Source organism: Periophthalmus magnuspinnatus, chromosome 9 (assembly GCF_009829125.3).
Source record: "Periophthalmus magnuspinnatus isolate fPerMag1 chromosome 9, fPerMag1.2.pri, whole genome shotgun sequence".
NCBI classification, from domain to species: Eukaryota; Metazoa; Chordata; class Actinopteri; order Gobiiformes; family Gobiidae; genus Periophthalmus; species Periophthalmus magnuspinnatus.
The window spans coordinates 22,675,430-22,692,312 of NC_047134.1; the positions used below are offsets into that span (position 1 = coordinate 22,675,430).

General features: G+C 39.0%; 2 protein-coding genes across 2 annotated transcripts in view; one reads left to right on the top strand and one right to left on the bottom strand.

Moving 5' to 3' along the window:
* The window catches only part of ppil2 (peptidylprolyl isomerase (cyclophilin)-like 2), a 93,944-nt gene that overhangs the window by 20,083 nt on the left and 56,978 nt on the right, over positions 1–16,883 (top strand). The gene's annotated exons all lie outside the window — the stretch shown is intronic.
* On the bottom strand, positions 2,989–16,677 carry ascc2 (activating signal cointegrator 1 complex subunit 2). Its single transcript, XM_033972353.2, has 19 exons — positions 16,629–16,677; positions 15,809–15,917; positions 15,177–15,335; positions 14,629–14,802; positions 13,696–13,825; positions 13,558–13,625; positions 13,046–13,159; positions 11,093–11,205; positions 10,948–11,022; positions 10,379–10,483; positions 9,762–9,830; positions 9,603–9,677; positions 8,496–8,715; positions 7,384–7,574; positions 6,106–6,225; positions 5,510–5,716; positions 4,832–4,931; positions 4,567–4,658; positions 2,989–3,292 (listed from the first exon to the last, which is right to left on the bottom strand). Exons 2-19 carry the CDS (start codon positions 15,890–15,892, stop codon positions 3,121–3,123), a joined length of 2,268 nt encoding a protein of 755 aa, XP_033828244.1. The 5' UTR covers positions 15,893–15,917; positions 16,629–16,677; the 3' UTR covers positions 2,989–3,120.

Here is a 16,883-nt window from a genome sequence, read left to right on the forward strand (position 1 = left end):
TTATAGGTCTTGTGGTCATTAGTTACCACAAAGCTGATTAGCCTTGAGCAAATTTTTTAATATACCGGTAATCAATTTTTTTTATCAATTTCAGAAAGTCTATGGGAAAAAAATGAATGGGGAGGGGGCAGGGTAACTACTGAGCTCCATAGGGCTCTTAACTTCAACAAAATCATGGAAGGTGGTACAAAAATGTTCATTCACCAAACCAACTTGTTACAGGTACTGCGTGTAGAGACAGTTGACAGTGGAGTCCACAGCTGCGCAGCTGGACTGGCCTAAAGATCCCCCAGGTGAAGACGTCCTGTTGTATGGGGCATGGATGTGTCCTGGACTGAGGCACTGCGCTGTGTGACATGTTTATACTAGTGCTTCTTTCAAACCGAGTGAACACAACCCCAAAGAGGCATCTGCCGGTCAGGGATCCTAGTCATGCTTAAAGACATTTTATTATTGTAAATGTTAAACCTAAACATGTTAACCTATTTGAAATGTGCATTTGAAAGATTTTTTTATGATAATTTTCTTTTAATTTCTTCATAACTTCTCAGCACTTCCAACATAAATAGACAAATGTATTGGTTCTGCTTTGTAAATGTATGTAGAGTTCTCCAGGTCACAGTCCAGTAAGAAGAATAAGGAACCGGACCAGACCTTCTCTCACACTCTTGGGATCAATCATCTTTTTACACTCCAATATGATACGCTATGTGAAAGTATTCAGAATACAGTACTTAGTGATTCGACAATGTACCAAAATGTTACATTTCAAAGCTGGTATTCAGTGTTCTGTAACTAAATACATTTTCACTGCCTATGTGTGTTTCAGGAGCAGAGGTGGTTAGAGTAGCCAAAAATCATACTCAAGAAGAGTAAAGTTACTTCAAAATAATATTAGTCAAATAGAAGTACGAAATAGTGGGGCAAGAAATTACAAAAATTTAAAAGTAAAAAAGCATTTGGGAAAAAAGTACTACTACTACTAAGAGTAACTTAAAGAGTCATTTTTGGGACACAATACTGATTTATAATGAAAGTTAATGTAATTAAGGACAGACACAAAAATGAGAAAAAACTAAATCATATCTGAAGCACTGGTACTACCCACCTGTGGTCAGGAGTATGGAGCCCAGGGCCTTTTCCTAAGCACTATGCAGCTTGGTACACAGCTCACAGGACGTCTGAGCTGTCCCCAGTGCATGTTCCACTCACCAGGATTGCCCTATATCATGGGCCTCTGCATTATCATGGACAGAGCTGGGGATGGAGGCTCTGGTTTTGGGGGAGACATTGTCCTGTTTGTCATTACTAAGACAGTACATACACTCTGGACAAGTAGGTCAAGGGCATGATTTGTGAGCTTTGGTTTGGACAAAATAACCACAGCTAATGTATTCAAAACATTTGTAAATTGTGGTGCCAGTGGTTCAGCAACCAAAATGTGGCCACTCTGCATGCTGCCAGCGTGGTCTTGGGATGGACATTGTGATGATATCTGGGTGCAGGATGCTACAAGATTTCCCTGGGGTGAATTGATAACAGCTGGCTACCAGTGTGCCAGTAAGTAATGAATAAAAATGTAACTGTAAAGACCCTAGGAATCTCCCGTGTTTATTTCACTTTTTATCCTTTATGTAAACTTTACATGATCCACTGCTTTCTCTGGTTTTTATCGGCAGTGTCACGTGATGAGTGTCTAGATACAGATGGTTAAACAGTTAATACATTTTAAAACTTAATTATTTTAATAATGAAAATGACATGCAGAGGTGGGTAGAGTAGCTAAAAATTGTACTCAAGCATAACAAAAGAACTGTGGAGTCAACAGAGTAAAAATTACATTATATCTGAAGGAGTTATGCAAAAATCGCAAACGTTCTGATCATTACAAGTGACAAACACTTTACGTTGACCATATGAACACCACAGTGGGAAGAGGAAACAACTTTTACTCGAGTAATATTTATATTGACGTAACAGTGCTCTTAAGTAGGAGCAAAAGTATGCTGCTAGAAAAGTACAAAGTAAATTAAGTACTACCCACCTCTGATCACAGGTTAGACTATACTTTTTATTAAAACATAGTTGCCATGATTATATTAAAGATTTGTGCAAACAATCATGCTTAGTTTTCTTGATGTTTTGTGTTGGTGACATACAGTGACAGCATCATCATGTGGGGTTATTTTGTTGTAGGAAGGACTGGTGCACTCCACAAATTAAATAGAAAGAACATCATGTGCAAAAACTGAAGCAACATCTCAAGACATTAGCCAGTAAGTTAAAGCTTTGATGCAAATGGGTCCTTCAAATGGACAATGACCTGAAGCTGTACTGCCAAACCGGTTACAAAGTGGCTTAAGGATAAAGTCAGTGTTTTGGAGTGGCATCACAAATCCCTGATCTCAATCCTATTGTAAATTTATGGGCAGACCTGAAAAGGCGGCCTACAATCTTGGTTCAGCAGTTCTGTCAGGAGGAATGGGCCAAAATTCCTGAACTATTGTGAAAAGCTTGTGGAAAGATGGAAAACAATTTACCCAAGTCATACAGTTTAAAGGCGATGGTATCAAATGCTAATGAAATATATGTAAACAAAAAATCCTTCTCTCATTATTCAGGCATTTGACAAATAGAAATAATTTTGGTAATTCTAAATTGACCTAAAACAGGAAAAGTTGAGTCTGATTTCATGTTAGACAGTTGGAAAAAAAAGCGTATGTGTCATGTTATATAATGTATGTAAACTTCTGGTTTCAACTGTAGGTAGACGGATTCTGTTTTAGAACTCAGTGCTTTCTTCTCAACTTTTCTTCACAAACTGCCACTTAACTGATATAAAACTCTGATACATATTTCCCATAGGTACTATCCTACCAAATCAAGTTAGAATTAGAAAAACACCAGCCCTGCTGGTGGAAAGCAACTGCAGCAGTGATTTGACAACATGCATTTAATTTATTATAATTATATTTATTTTTTATTATTATAGTCTGTTATTATAGTCATATTGTAGTTTAAACAAGTGTTGAATGTGCCAGTCCTTTGGTCACAACTTAAGCAAACCACCACAGCTCTGGAGTGGTGACTGCCAAAAGAAGTCCAGGGGTCACATAGGGGTCATATAGGGATCATGCCCTTGTTCTTCTTGCGGTCTGCCAGTGAACGGCGATTGTGGTTGGCTCCGCGGCTCTTGTTGGACTCTTTCTTGCGGCGGTCCAGTACCGTCTCCTGGCTCTGGCCCTGTCCTTTGGGTTGTCCCACCACATGGCTGGGACGTTCGGGTCTGTACCTGGAGAAGAGTTAAAAGGTCCTATATTATGCTAAATTGACTCTTGAGAGCTTTAAGACATGTTAGAATGTTTTTACCTCATCAAAAAACATACCTGGAGTTATGTTTTGTTTCATACACCCATGTTCGAGTAATGCTGGAGTAAGTCTGTCTACATCTCCAAAGCTCAAAATGCTCTGTTCCACCTTGTGATGTCATGAAGCAGCAGTTTTACCTTTTACCTTTTCTTCAGTAGAGATTGGCAATTCCAGGACAGAAATGATCTAAATGATGCTATTGAAGGTGTATAGAATTTAAAAACACAATAGAGCACTTCCTGAATGACCACATAACATCACAAGGTGGAACAGAGCATTTTCAGTTTGAGAGCAGAGTTCTGCCTATATATAGAGGGTTTGTGTGTTAAACATGTGTGAATAAAACAAAACACAGCTCCAGGTCCGTTTGTGATGAGGAAACAACATTATAACATAGATCAGAAAATAGCATAATATGAACCCTTTAAATTTACACAAAGGTCTGTGTTCTGGCCTCACTCCACTTTAGTAGAGTGGTTGGGTTACGTTCATGTTCCGATGATTTCAGGCTGGAACTTATAACTATTTGCCATTTTTTTTAAGCAATATCGTGAACCTTAAATGTATTTGTCAGGGATCAGCTCCTCAGACTTTAAGTTGCCATATAGGCTTGTCACGATAAAAACTCTGAACGATGCGATATTGCTACAGAGAAACATTGTGATAAATGATAAGATTGAAACTACTTTATACCACTGACACAAAGCAAACGAGTAAACCAATTTTTAAATATACAATAACATTAAAAGCCATGAGCTGCAACAAATTATTAGCAGATAATTAGCGATAGAAATAATTTATTTAACCCTCTACAGCTCAAATTTTACGTTGGTACATAAAAAAGGCAAAAATCTCACCATTATTACAAAGTACACACGTTAAATACTGAGCCCCAAAATATATTGTTCCAGCTTTTATATTGAACGATAAGTCGATATAGTAATTATATTTATCTTTTGACTTAAAGTCCTTCAGGGTTGCATGGTAGCACAAATATACACAAGTGAAATCATTATCTCAAAATAGCTTCCTATTGGTTTATGCACATTTTGAATCTAATGATTAATGGACTTACAACATGGTCAAAGTTGATTTGACACAATATGTTCCTTTAAAGACACTATTTCCACTAGGACTTGTAGACAGTCTGCATGTTGGAACCTTGTGCTTAGAATGGCCGTGTACTTGGAGACTTACCCTCTCCTCTGCTGCATGGCTGCTCGCCGGGCCTCAGCTCTCTCTCGTAGTACTGCTGGATCCTGCACAAACTGGTCACGCTGCACATTGTTCTGAAAGTTTATAAAAATACAAGTTATATTTAAACTTTAACAGACAGAAGGATCACCTGACCTGACCATATCACTCCACCCTATTTACCTCCACCCACACATTATTTGAGTTGACATCATCTGTTCAAGCAGTGGCGTTAAGTTACTGTAGACCAATATGAGAGAAGGATCACCTGATTGTGTCCACGTTCCTCTTCGGTATCTTCCCCACTCACCTCCTCCTCTTCCTCAGCTCTGTGTCCCTGGCGGAGGATCTGGGGCACAGTGAAGGGTCTGCAGGAGAAAACAGCTTATCAGGGCCCACCTCCCCTCAATAATATTTATTTAAAAAGGATATGTGAATAAATGTGATAATCGCCAACAAAGCCAATTGCCTTTGGACCACCAGATTGTGCAGAAAAAAGTTACGTTAAGTTACAAAAAGTTACAAAAGTTGCATTAAGATTGCAACTAGTGTTGTCACAAAACTAAAATTTCACTTGATTTCGATACTAATGGAGTAGCCTCACGATGACATCACGATGATATTTAAAAACACTTTTAGACAATAGAATGTGACTTTCAGCATTAAACAATACATCTTACTTTTATGTTATCACATGGCCTTACATCTGTCTAATCTCTCAGTGGTCCCATAGTAGTCTATGGGGATATACTAATTTATGTGGTGATACAGCTGAAGATCATTCGAAAGTTCATCTATGTCCTGTGCATGTGACTTTGTTTAGTATTGATACTTGCTCAAATGAGTATCATAACATATCGCTAAACTCAATTATTTTGGCCATGATCATTTTGACACAGAATTACGGTCGCATGCCTCCCTCATGGCTCCTCCTACCCAGACATACCTCCATCTGAGCAGGCTGTCCTGGTCCAGATCATTGGCCCCGACCTGGTTCATGTCGTAGGTGTCGTCGTACTCGTCCTCATAGTCCAGACTCTCTCCAGGTTCTAGGCTCACCTCATCCACCACAGTCTCATATGACTGGTACCGCTTTCTCTGGTCCTCTATGTGCCGCTTGTCATTCAGCATCTCCTTGGCACTTTCCCCTTTCCTGTGGCAGATGTTAAGTTAAATGTCCTATATTACACAAAAATTGATTCTTGTGGGTTTTATGCCATGATATAATGTGTTACCTCCTCAAAAACATACCTGGAGCTGTGTTTTGTTTCATTCACACATGTTTTAGTAATCCTGGACTATTAGACTGAACGCATCCAAATCATTCTAGTGAAGGTGTATGTAGTTTAAAGGAGAACTAAGTAACTTTAGAGGTAGCTGTGTGTGAGTGAGTGTGTGTAGAGTTACATATACATAGTAAATCATTGCATTCAGTTTGTCATTCTTTGTCAGTCTTTTCAAAAACAGATTAAACAGATTGTCTTCCATGTTACCTTTTTTTTCTGTGTCTTCACTAAAAATTAGAGCTCATCAAGTTCATACCTTCGTCCCTTCCAGATGCGGGACATGTCCACCTGGTTTCGTCGGAATATGTCAAATTCATCATCGTCAAACACATTGGACCTGTGGTCAAGGAGCTCCGGCAGTGGGTCCGAGGGAACTCTAAAACACGGAGAAGAACAACACTATTACACCTTTTCGTCATATTGTATTAAAACAAAGCTCAGATTAGTCTAACTATTAGTCTAGCTTGAGACAGAGCAGTGCCTTAAAAGAATGTTGATAACATTACTCCCATCCACAAAGGCAACATACTTTTTATAGTATGCCAAGAACAATGTTCATATCACAGGATACTGAATTTATCCTAATAGATGGCACGGGATATGGGGTGTACACAAATATTCATGGTATAATATCAGAAATGTCCAATGATGTAATGTTATCATATTGAATTGTGAGAGGGCCCTAAGATTTCCTATTCCCTCTAGGACTGTTAAGTCTGATGTCCCTTTCAGGTCCAAGGAGCATCCACAGATTTGTAAACATTTTCAATAGCTTTTTTTTGCGACAACACATCTCTTGTTAAAAAGGGATTGCAGTCCTTTAACGCCAACAAGGATATAACACAGAAAGTGTAGGATGCTGAGTTAAGAGGACTAGACTGAGCTAGCGTTAGAGGTGACCAGTAGTTAGTGAGCTATACACACTGCTGGTAATCCTATGTTATGATAGATTTTTTACATATTTGATACATTTGTGGTTCATACATTTTTGTCTGTTTGATGAAAAAAGGAACAAAAGGAGAGGAGACACATTGAGGAGAGAGGAGAGAGAAGACACATTGAGGAGAGAGGAGCAGAGGGGAGCAGAGGCACACAGGCAGCAGGAGACACAAGCTGAGGGTCAATGGAACAGCCTTTCCTCAGGTGTTGGTTCTGACCAAAATGACCCTGTAGTGAAAGTAGAACCTAGGCTTATATTATTATTCCAGGACTTTTAAAATCGGATAAATGTGTTTGAACATGTTTCTATTAGTTTTAATGTCAAATTCAGAATTATGCAGCATGTCAAACATCCTTTGCTGCTTCCTGTAATTGTACTGTTACAACAATACAAACTGCACTGTGAGACAAATAAAGTTAGATTATTTTATCTGTCTTATTTTGTCTGTCTCCTGAACTCTCACTCATGTTTCCTCAGTGGTTTCTTTTCCTTGCCTCCTCTAAGCTTATGGAGATCAAGGAGAAGAAATGAGAAGGAAGCAAAGAAAGAGATGAGCACTTTTGGTAGTTTTGTCAGCAGCAGCAGTCATATTACCTTGGCATGGAGCGGTCCAGCGAGCTCAGACTGGGGCTCAGACGTTCCTCTAGGATGTTGTTGATGACTACTGCGGAGTTGTAGTCATACTCTTCCAGGCAAGCCAGCAAGAAGCCCTCCCCCAGATCAGGCAGCAGGTCCTTGACAGAGGAGAGCAGCGATTCCAGCTCTGCGGTGCTCAGTGAACACACCTGCCAACACATCTCTTATTAGATTTCTTAGGTTGTTTTCACACTGTCAACATAAAAGAGCATTTGCTCCGACTGCAGTGCACTTGGGCTGGTGTGAACCCAACAGTCGTATTCTGGACCACAGTAAATGACCGGTCCGAGAGAGCTTGTAACAGGAGGTCTCTAAGCGGCTCCACCCACACTCTGGAGTGGGCTGACCTCAGGCCAACCTCTTCTCACGTGGCTCATGGTGTGTGTTTGGGGTGAATGATGCGCGGTGTAACTGAACAAGGCTGACCCAAAAGTAAGCAGAACTAAATGTTGTGCGCACTGGGGTCGGTCCACAGACAGCAATATGTGAAAACAACCTTAGAGTCCATAATCACCAATGTATAGATTTTTATACATGCTGTAACAAAGCAAAATGTGCAGTTTACAATGCAGGTGCACTTTTGTACGATGCAACTGGTTGTTGCATAAATGTGCCTGGAATGAACTGTTTAACATTTACCACCATTGAATGAAACTGGATGTTTTCACCATATAATCAACTGCTTTCTGTGTAACAAAAAAAGTGCAAGAATGTTTAAGACAGGGGTGTCCAAACTTTTTTCACCAATATGTTGAAACATATTTGAAGCGGAGGGCCATGCATTTGCATGCATTTTTACATAGTTTTGACAGAGCCACCATGCCTTTAATCAGGCTTGAAACATAATGTTTAGGCCTGTATCATAAAGCAACGTTACTGAGGTAATAATGGTTGAATTAAATTTGCAGTAAGAAGTAGTGCCTATGATTAATCGGGCCAGTTTAGCAGAAGTCTGTCTGGTCTGATGACTGAAGTTTGGACACCTCAGTTTAAAACATCTATGGTCCTAAACCTTTGATATTTTTCGATATGCTGGAAGTTGAATAGGCTTCACAATATAAGTGACTCACCTGTTTCTTTTGGGCACCATCAGAGTTCTGTGCTGCTGGCTGTCCCCCTGCTTGTTGTTTTGGTTGTCCCTCCGGTTGTAGTTCTGTTTTCTGTGCTTGTTGGGTAAGCGTCCATAGGCTGTCTTCCCTCTTTTGGACAGGGGCCTCCAGTCTTCTTGTCCCTATACTGTCCACAGCACTCTGCACACCCTGAAGCAGGTATGATGTCCTTGTTTCATCACTGAACACATTTGGCTCAGGAAACATTTTCATATTTAGTGTTAAAAGAAAAAAATGTTTATGCCTAACTGAGCCTATGTGGAAAACTTATTTTTGCCCTTCATTAAAAAATACCTTTTGACAAGGTGTCCAACTATATATGGTAATTTGTTTAACAGGGGCTCAGTGTTTAGAGTGTGACCAAGTTCTGTCACTGTATGAAAGTTGGGTGTGTGAGTGTTATTGGTGGTCGGAGGGGCCAATGGTGCAGATTGGCAGGCTCGCTTCAGTCAAGATTTGAGCGGCTTCGACAATTCGACAAATTCATTTGGGGTCCTAGGTGTAAATGATTTGAGCCACACACTGCTCTATAGGCTCAAAACACTTGTCCACCTTGTATCCTTCAATATGTTTCTTCCAAGAAGCTCCTCTGTGATTTTAAAGTTCAGGCAGCTTCACTAAACATTTACTGATCATTAAAGTGCTTGATTTACCTCCCACATTACTTCACTATGCATCTTACTGCACCATGCTGGCATTTTGTGACAAATCACATTTACAATATTATAGTTACTCTACTGGAAATGCCACAGCTATGGTTTCTAAAGCTGAGTAAATAAAGCCCAAATAATATATAGGCAGTGCTTTTAAAAGTATATGCAACTTTTCTAATTGAGTGTCCAACACCTGCTTGTTTCCATGGGAATGTTATCGCTTTGCCTGCTTTGTTCCCCAGTATGGCTTTGAACTCCTCTATCTTGCATTTATTCAATTATAAAGTGTTTTTGTGAGCTGCTTATCTCAGGGAAGATAGATAAGTTTAACGCCCTACCGTGAAACATTCCATTCCACTTTCAAGTTCACACAGAATCACACCATGCTTATAGCTGTTATAACTGAGCTGGATACATGAGAGGGAGGGCCTGCTGCAGGAGGCTGATATCATCCACAATGGGGAACTGCTCATTGTAGTCGCACAGAAACCTGAGAGTAAAAAAATAATAATATTCACACATACTACCACAGATGCTGCACTTTGATGTTATTTACCGAGCTTAGGGATAGTACCTTTTCTCAGGTAAAAATGAGGTGAAATTCTGGAGGAGCTCTTCTGCACACTTTTGTATATTGTCTCCCCTGTGTGAGAAAAAGCACATGTAACAGTTACATTTACATATTAATCCAGTAAAAATAAATAATATGGCAATTAATATGTTCTCAGGCAACAGTACTTCTGTTGAGGTTCAATGTGCACACTGTTGAACCATAGTTGTCGGTTGTTTGCAGACACTGAATCAATATGAATGTGAATGATGTTTTGATACACAGTAATGTGAGAGCCCAGAAGAGCCCTCTTTGTTACTCTAACTTGAATAAAAATCTATTACCACAGCTAACTAAGCTGTTGCATTTTAAAGTAATTTAGCTTAAAGGAGAGGCATTACATTTTTATGGGGTATTAATGGCTAACACATAACATATTTAGAACACCATGTTACCTTTTTATTGTTTTAAAATGCTATAAAACAAACACAAAAAATGTATGATCATGTTTAATATGTTTTGAAACCTACTTGAGGGATATCACTCTATAGCAGGGGTGTAGAATAATATCCGACCAAAAAAACATATGTCCAGGTCTGTTGTATTGGATGGCTGGTGTGTTGTGTGTATGTGGAGCTCACCCTTCCAGAATGGGCTGGAGACAGGTGTGGTGCAGCAGCAGATGAACTGTGTCCACAATCCTCCTGCACGAGTGGGATAGTCGCAGCCATAACTCCATCAGCAACCTACAACAAAATGTAAAATCATGGTCTGAAACTAAAACTACTCTTAAGAAGTACAATTTCATTAAAGTCACTCGAGTCAAGTGAGTGTACTCGAGTAAATATAACTGAGTACTACCCACATCTGCAAGCACTACAAGTACATTTCACATGATGCATATTCTTTTCCTGTTATTTTGCATTTCCTTCGCCTCAGATTTTGCGCATGTTGGCAAAAAAGCCCCATTTTGCCTAGTCATTCACTCAGGAGCAACATTGTGCTGTGTCTTTAGCACTTCTATGAGAAATACAATACATGTTTCTTCACTTCTTCATGGTTTGAAAATCAGGTACCCCAGCTTTAATGTGGCATCACATCACCAAAGCAAATTCCTAGTTTGCAAATTTGTTCATTGACAATGGAGATAATTTTTTTTCCCTGATTCTGATTTGGGAGGGAGGCTGATTAAACCCAAACAAGTACTCACCCTTTGTCATCAAATGTTGCTTTCCTGGCTACCTTCTCCAGTTCAGGCACAGCGCTTTCATAGAAGGAGCTCAGCCTGTCACAAAGCACAAGCAGATCAAAATGTAGCAGGTGAGGATAGCTGTGGAAACAGCGTCTGTGTGCACCTGCTGATGAAGCCATGGGAGTAGAAGCTGGAGCAGGCCTGTGGGAAGATCTCCAGGAAGGCATGGATGGTGCTAGTGGAGTCACACAGGTACACGAGCAGGTCAGACAATTCCTGCACACAAACATGGTAAATAGCATCAAAAGAACTAAAAATCAAATACTAATTGATACCACACACATTTGAGCAGGTATTGACACTAAAAATGCTACATCCACAAGACAGAAATGAATTTTTATTTTTATTTATTTTTTTTAGCTTTAGAATGATCTTGATCAGACCAAGTTCAAGACGACATAGACCACTGGCCACTATGGAAACTATCTGGACGACTGAGGGATTACAGATATAACATCATATGGTAATTTAAAAGAATTAGCTAATATTTATTATAAAGACCATTTTTGATTATCATCTTGGTATCAGAATCGGTTCTGAGTCTATTGCTCAGTTTCGTAATCAAGTTTGAAATTTTGACAATACTAATCTCTATTATCTCATATGAACTCCTGTCTCTCCTGTGTACATGTCCAAAGCACTTTGAACATCTGCAGCTCGATCCTTATGGATTCTTTATCATAAAGATCATTGAGAGAAGGCCAAGAATTCACATTGCCACTAAACAAAGCAAAGGGTGGCTTGAATATAAAATGAAAAAAATATTGAGTGGAGTATTTTTTTTTTCTTTCATACATAATTCCTTATATCTTTTATCATATATGTGATGTGTTCTCTATGTATAAAATGTAGAAAGTAGTAAACAAAGAAAAAACAAACACTGAATGAGAAGCTGTGTCCAAATTTTTACTGGTTGTGTACCTAAACTTTATTCTTGTTAATGAGTAAATGCTTTGTTTTTCCCATACAATGATAATGGTAAAAAGCACTTTGTGACAAACTCTGCTGCACGCTGTCTGCATCTAATAATGATAAACTCTGCTTTGGTCCCAGTTTACATTTGATGTTTGATAGATTTAAAGGTACATTAGGCAACTTTTCTGATGAGATGTTTGCTACCTACTTGTCTCCATGGAGATGTTATTGCTTTGCCAGGAATGTTCCACAGTGTGGCATTGAACTTGTCTATTTTGCATTTATTTAATTACAGGTGTTTTTATTGCTAAAAATACCTTGAAAAACATGCATTCTTACTATGAATGGGGTTGCCTCTCCACAGATCTTAGCTGTAACTGGATGTCACCTCCTGCTAGTTTCCATTGTGATAGATAAGTGTAATGTCACACTGTGTAATATTGCAGTCAAAGCCATAACATTTCAATATCACCTTAAAATGCCTACTTCTCCTTCTGGGGTTTGAAAATTAGGTGATGTAATGTAATAATAATGTAACAACATGTAACCCGACCCCACTAACTCCAAACCTTTAAGTGCGTATGACAGGTTCTGTTGAATCAAAAATTTTGACTAAATTTGGTGTAAATATAAAAGATAGCTTCTTTGTTTGTGTAAAACTATTTGCAAAGAAAAATTGAAAATTATGTTGAAAATTACAGGAAGTAAAGTCCTAATTTAAAGAGGTCCATGTTGATGACATCACACTGGGAGGATTCTATGCAAATGTTTGGCACAATTTACACGAAAGAAACAAATTTTTTTTTCCAATATTTTCAACATTGTTTCAACAAAATAAAAGGTGTTTTCATACATTTTTATTTGTTAAATATAAATTCATGTGTACAATGGAAGAGTTTTCGCCCAGTGTACAACTTGGTTGCTAGCTAACAGTAATGTAAATCCTGAGCATGATGTCATGATTTCTAACCAGAAAGTAGCATTAGAAGCCTAAAAATTTTGATTTTTTTTATGTTTAGTTAAGTCTTAAATGTAACAATCTTAACTGTGTTTTACTAAAATTAGTAATTCAACCTGTCATAGGTAATATAATCCTTAGAACCATGTAACTGCATTATCATTATGTTAACGGGCTCGTCACCTGCTGGACCATGCTGGAGAGGTCTGGCCCTCTGTGTGCATTCAGCTTCATCGGCTCCACGGCTGCAGTGCTTCCACTCTGCAGGCCACAGCGCTCCAGGATGCTCTCAAACACCTACAGGCACAAGCTCTCTCTTTATAAAGTACCAGTATGCAGAGTGGAGATGGACTGTTATGACCCAAAAACAGATCAAAACATATTTAACAAGGACACCGGAAACAATGATTCACTGTTTCTGGTTCTTCTTAATTTTGGAGACGTTGGAAAGAAAAACCTTATCCAAAAGCTGTGCCTCAAAACAAAGTAACAAAGGAAAAAGACAATGTCTCTTCTCACATAATAATGCTAATGATTCTAGCCTGACAGTGCCATCTTGCTGAGTGGCACAATTTCTCAGTCTTACTTATTTACTTACTTGGCAAAACTACCACTTTACCTGGGATGCCACTTTTGGCCAGTTAAGTTTTAATTTATATGTCTGCATTATTTTGGAGGAGAGAGTAATGATATACCTGTGACACAGTGGGAATGGCCTCTTCCAGGTCATTATAGTAGGATGGCTGCTGGGTGAAGATGTTCTCTGCGAGCACAGAACCATCAGTGGGTTAGAGGTTATGCTTCTCTAAAGGCTTTTCATTTAACATTTTTACCGATCATCTTGTGCAGAAGGTGGCTGTTTCCCTTTCCAAAGAGAACACACAGATCCATGATCTTTGGAATGTCAAACAGAAAGTTGTCGTAGATTATTTCCTTAAATGCCGATGCAGTGAGAAAGTGTTCCTATGGAGGAACAGAGCGCAGATGTTGGCTTATGTTAGGTCCAGCTCAGGGAAATGCAACGGTTCTCTTTCTCATGTAATGACATATAGTGTCAAGAAAACACATCTATCACACACACAGAGGGGATGACCAGAATGGTGCTCAACAATGACTGCCCAGCCCCTGGTTCCGGAAATAAATTGTCTAAAGAAAGTCTATGTAAAAAATGAATGAGAAATTTAGATTAAATTTGAAAGCTTGCTCTGGGCTAATCAGCTCTGTGATAATGAATGACTACAAGACATAATTTAATTTAAAATCTGTTTCTGAAACTTTATAAACTGCTAAGTTAATAAAGCACTTGCGTTTTAAATGTGTTTTCTTGACTTAAAACAACCACATTATGGATATTAGTTAGCATGAAGCTGGTTAGCCTCTGCGATGCCTTTAAACTCTTAATAATTGAATTTTTTGAAAAGTCTATGGGAAAAATAAATGCAAATTTGACCTCCGGAAATGGAGCAGAGGGTCACTGTTGAGCTCCACACAATTCTATCAAGCAGTATGAGGCCTGTCACAATAACACTTTTAAAATTTTAGCTTTCTTAAAAAGTTTTGGTGTGATTTTGAGCTTTGTCAGAATGAATAAGATAAAGAAGGTACTATTATTTTGTGTATGAAACTTACATTTTATTATTGAAAAGGGAGTATTTAAAGAAAAAAAAAATTCTTCATTGTTTTATTGTAATCGGTATCGGGTCTTGAGTGAATTCCTTACTATCAAAATCGAGTTTGATAATTTTTGTACTGTGAACACTACTCACCTTTGATTCTTTGTAAGTGGCCATTCTAAGAAAGGTCATGAAGACTGCTCTGTGCAGAGCACTCTGGACCTCCGCTAGGGCAGGAGACGAGGGGAGGCCGGACACATCTGAGCTACGAGGGGCCAGCTGCAAGTACGAATCCAGACATCTCTGCAAGGACTCATCAAACACCACCTACAACAGGGACACAAGAGTGGGCTGGACTGGAGAAACATGTAAAGGGGGCATAAGGGTGAACTGTCTACCAGTGGAACTTAAGCCTCACACTGGTCTTAAAGGTCCTATGTTACACAAAATTGACTCCTTTGAGCAATGTTTTCAGTTTTGGAAAATAACTCAACATAAATATGCAGGGTTGGTGTGTTAAACGTATGAATGAAACACAATTCCAGGTATGTTTTTGATGAGGAAACAATATTATAACCTTTAAGAGGCAAGAAGCACTGTTTCATTGAAATGCCTGAACAAATCCACAGCAGGAGCCATCAGGAGACTGGCCCACCGCCACAGCTGTTGGGGTTAAAGAGTCATAGAGGAGGTGGAGATACCTGACACCAAAAGAGGTCATGAGGCAGGGCCAGCAGCCACTCCAGGTCTTCGGTGATGAACCGGGCCTGCTCCAGGAACTCCTCCAGTTCAGCCACAGAACCCTCTGCAGGTGGGGGGGTGTATGGCAGAAAGAGACGCTCAGTTATCCTCTTGGGATGCTGCCACACAAATGAAAGGGTCATGACACTTTTAGAATCAAAATTTAATTATTCTGGAACCACTTCTATCACTTTCACTTTTTTTGAAGACTTGTGTAAATGTTTTAGTAAAAAATGACTTAATCTTGTGCATATGTGTGACTGCCACCACAACAACAGAAAAGGCAATTCACAATGTGGCAATGTGGTAACGTGATATAATGATGGGATGGTGTGGCGATGATGTGACATTAATGTGATGCAGTGATGTGATGGTGTGATAGTGATGTATGTATGTAACTGAGAAACCTTGTATTAATATCAACTAAAAACGTTAGATAATTTGATCTGAAAGATATGAGAATTTTCTCGATCATGCGATGGTGATGTCATGATGTGATAATCCGATTGTGTGTGATGGTGTAAAGTGATGGTGTGATGATAATGTAGTGATGTGATAATGGTGTGGATGTGAGGAAATATACAGCACTTACCAAAGCGGGCAGTGTGCATTCCAGACCCGAGCTGTCAAACTCTGTTACCTGGTGCTCGTCCAGCGGTACAGGGACACCCGCCATGCTCCCCTTCAGCTGTGTGCCTCACCTAGCCACACATCAGAAGACAACTCAACCAACCAATCAATCGAGGGCTTTTGGGAGGACAATAAGCCTTTCACTTTAACTCACCCCTAATTTATTTTAGTCGTTTAGCTGACTAATCGGTTTATGGATACCAAAATTAGTCGACTAATAATTTAATTTAGATTATAAATTATTTATATGGGATAGCAGAGAGCAGAGGTGAGTAAGTTAGCAGAAGATATTGGTATTTATATGTACAAAGGCAGAATAAACTCATGATTGACAAGTTTAATCCTAGTACTTTCCTGCATAAATAGTGTTTGCTTGAATTCCTGAATCTACCAGTAAATCCAGAGCTTTGCCTTTTGACTCAGCTCCTTCTTTACCACAACAGTTCCGCATCACTGCAGACGTTGGGCAGATCCACCTGTCAATCTGACTCAGTTACCATGGAGACAGACTCTTTTCTCTGTGAAACTGAAAACTCCGTGTTAACCTTTTTTCAAGTTTAACAATCTGAGTTTGGATGAAACCTGCTTCTTGAAACAAGGCCATTCCGTTTTACAGCTTAGTACTTTTTCCCACAAACTACCACTTAATTGATGTAAAACTATGATAAATATTTACCAAAGCTACTATCCCATCAAACCAAGTCAGAATTAGCTTTAGCTGGATTTACTGTTATTCTGTTATAAAGTGCATCTGACAGGTTTTCATATTTATCTGAGTTTACCTTCAGTTGTCAGCCTTCTCTGCTCAGACGTGCAAACAGGAAGTGGACCGTTATTATGACGGAAGTACAAGACAAGTAAAAAAAATAAACTATTGCGCCTCTAGTGGAGAATGGCTGCTTCTCACTGTCACACACAGAAATAATAAAGGACGACGTAAACATGTATGAATGGAACAAAACACAACATAATAACATGGCTTAAAGGTCACAAGAGTCAGTTTAGGTCAATATAGGACCGTTAACATATAAAATATA

Excerpts from the sequence above, each read along its gene's own strand:
- ascc2 (XM_033972353.2), bottom strand. The coding sequence starts at position 15,892 with ATGGCGGGTGTCCCTGTACCGCTGGACGAGCACCAGGTAACAGAGTTT. Across the intron at positions 13,826-14,628 it reads CCACTTACAAAGAATCAAAG|GAACACTTTCTCACTGCATC; the intron begins GTGAGTAGTGTT and ends GTTCCTCCATAG. Across the intron at positions 10,484-10,947 it reads GCAACATTTGATGACAAAGG|GTTGCTGATGGAGTTATGGC; the intron begins GTGAGTACTTGT and ends ATTTTGTTGTAG.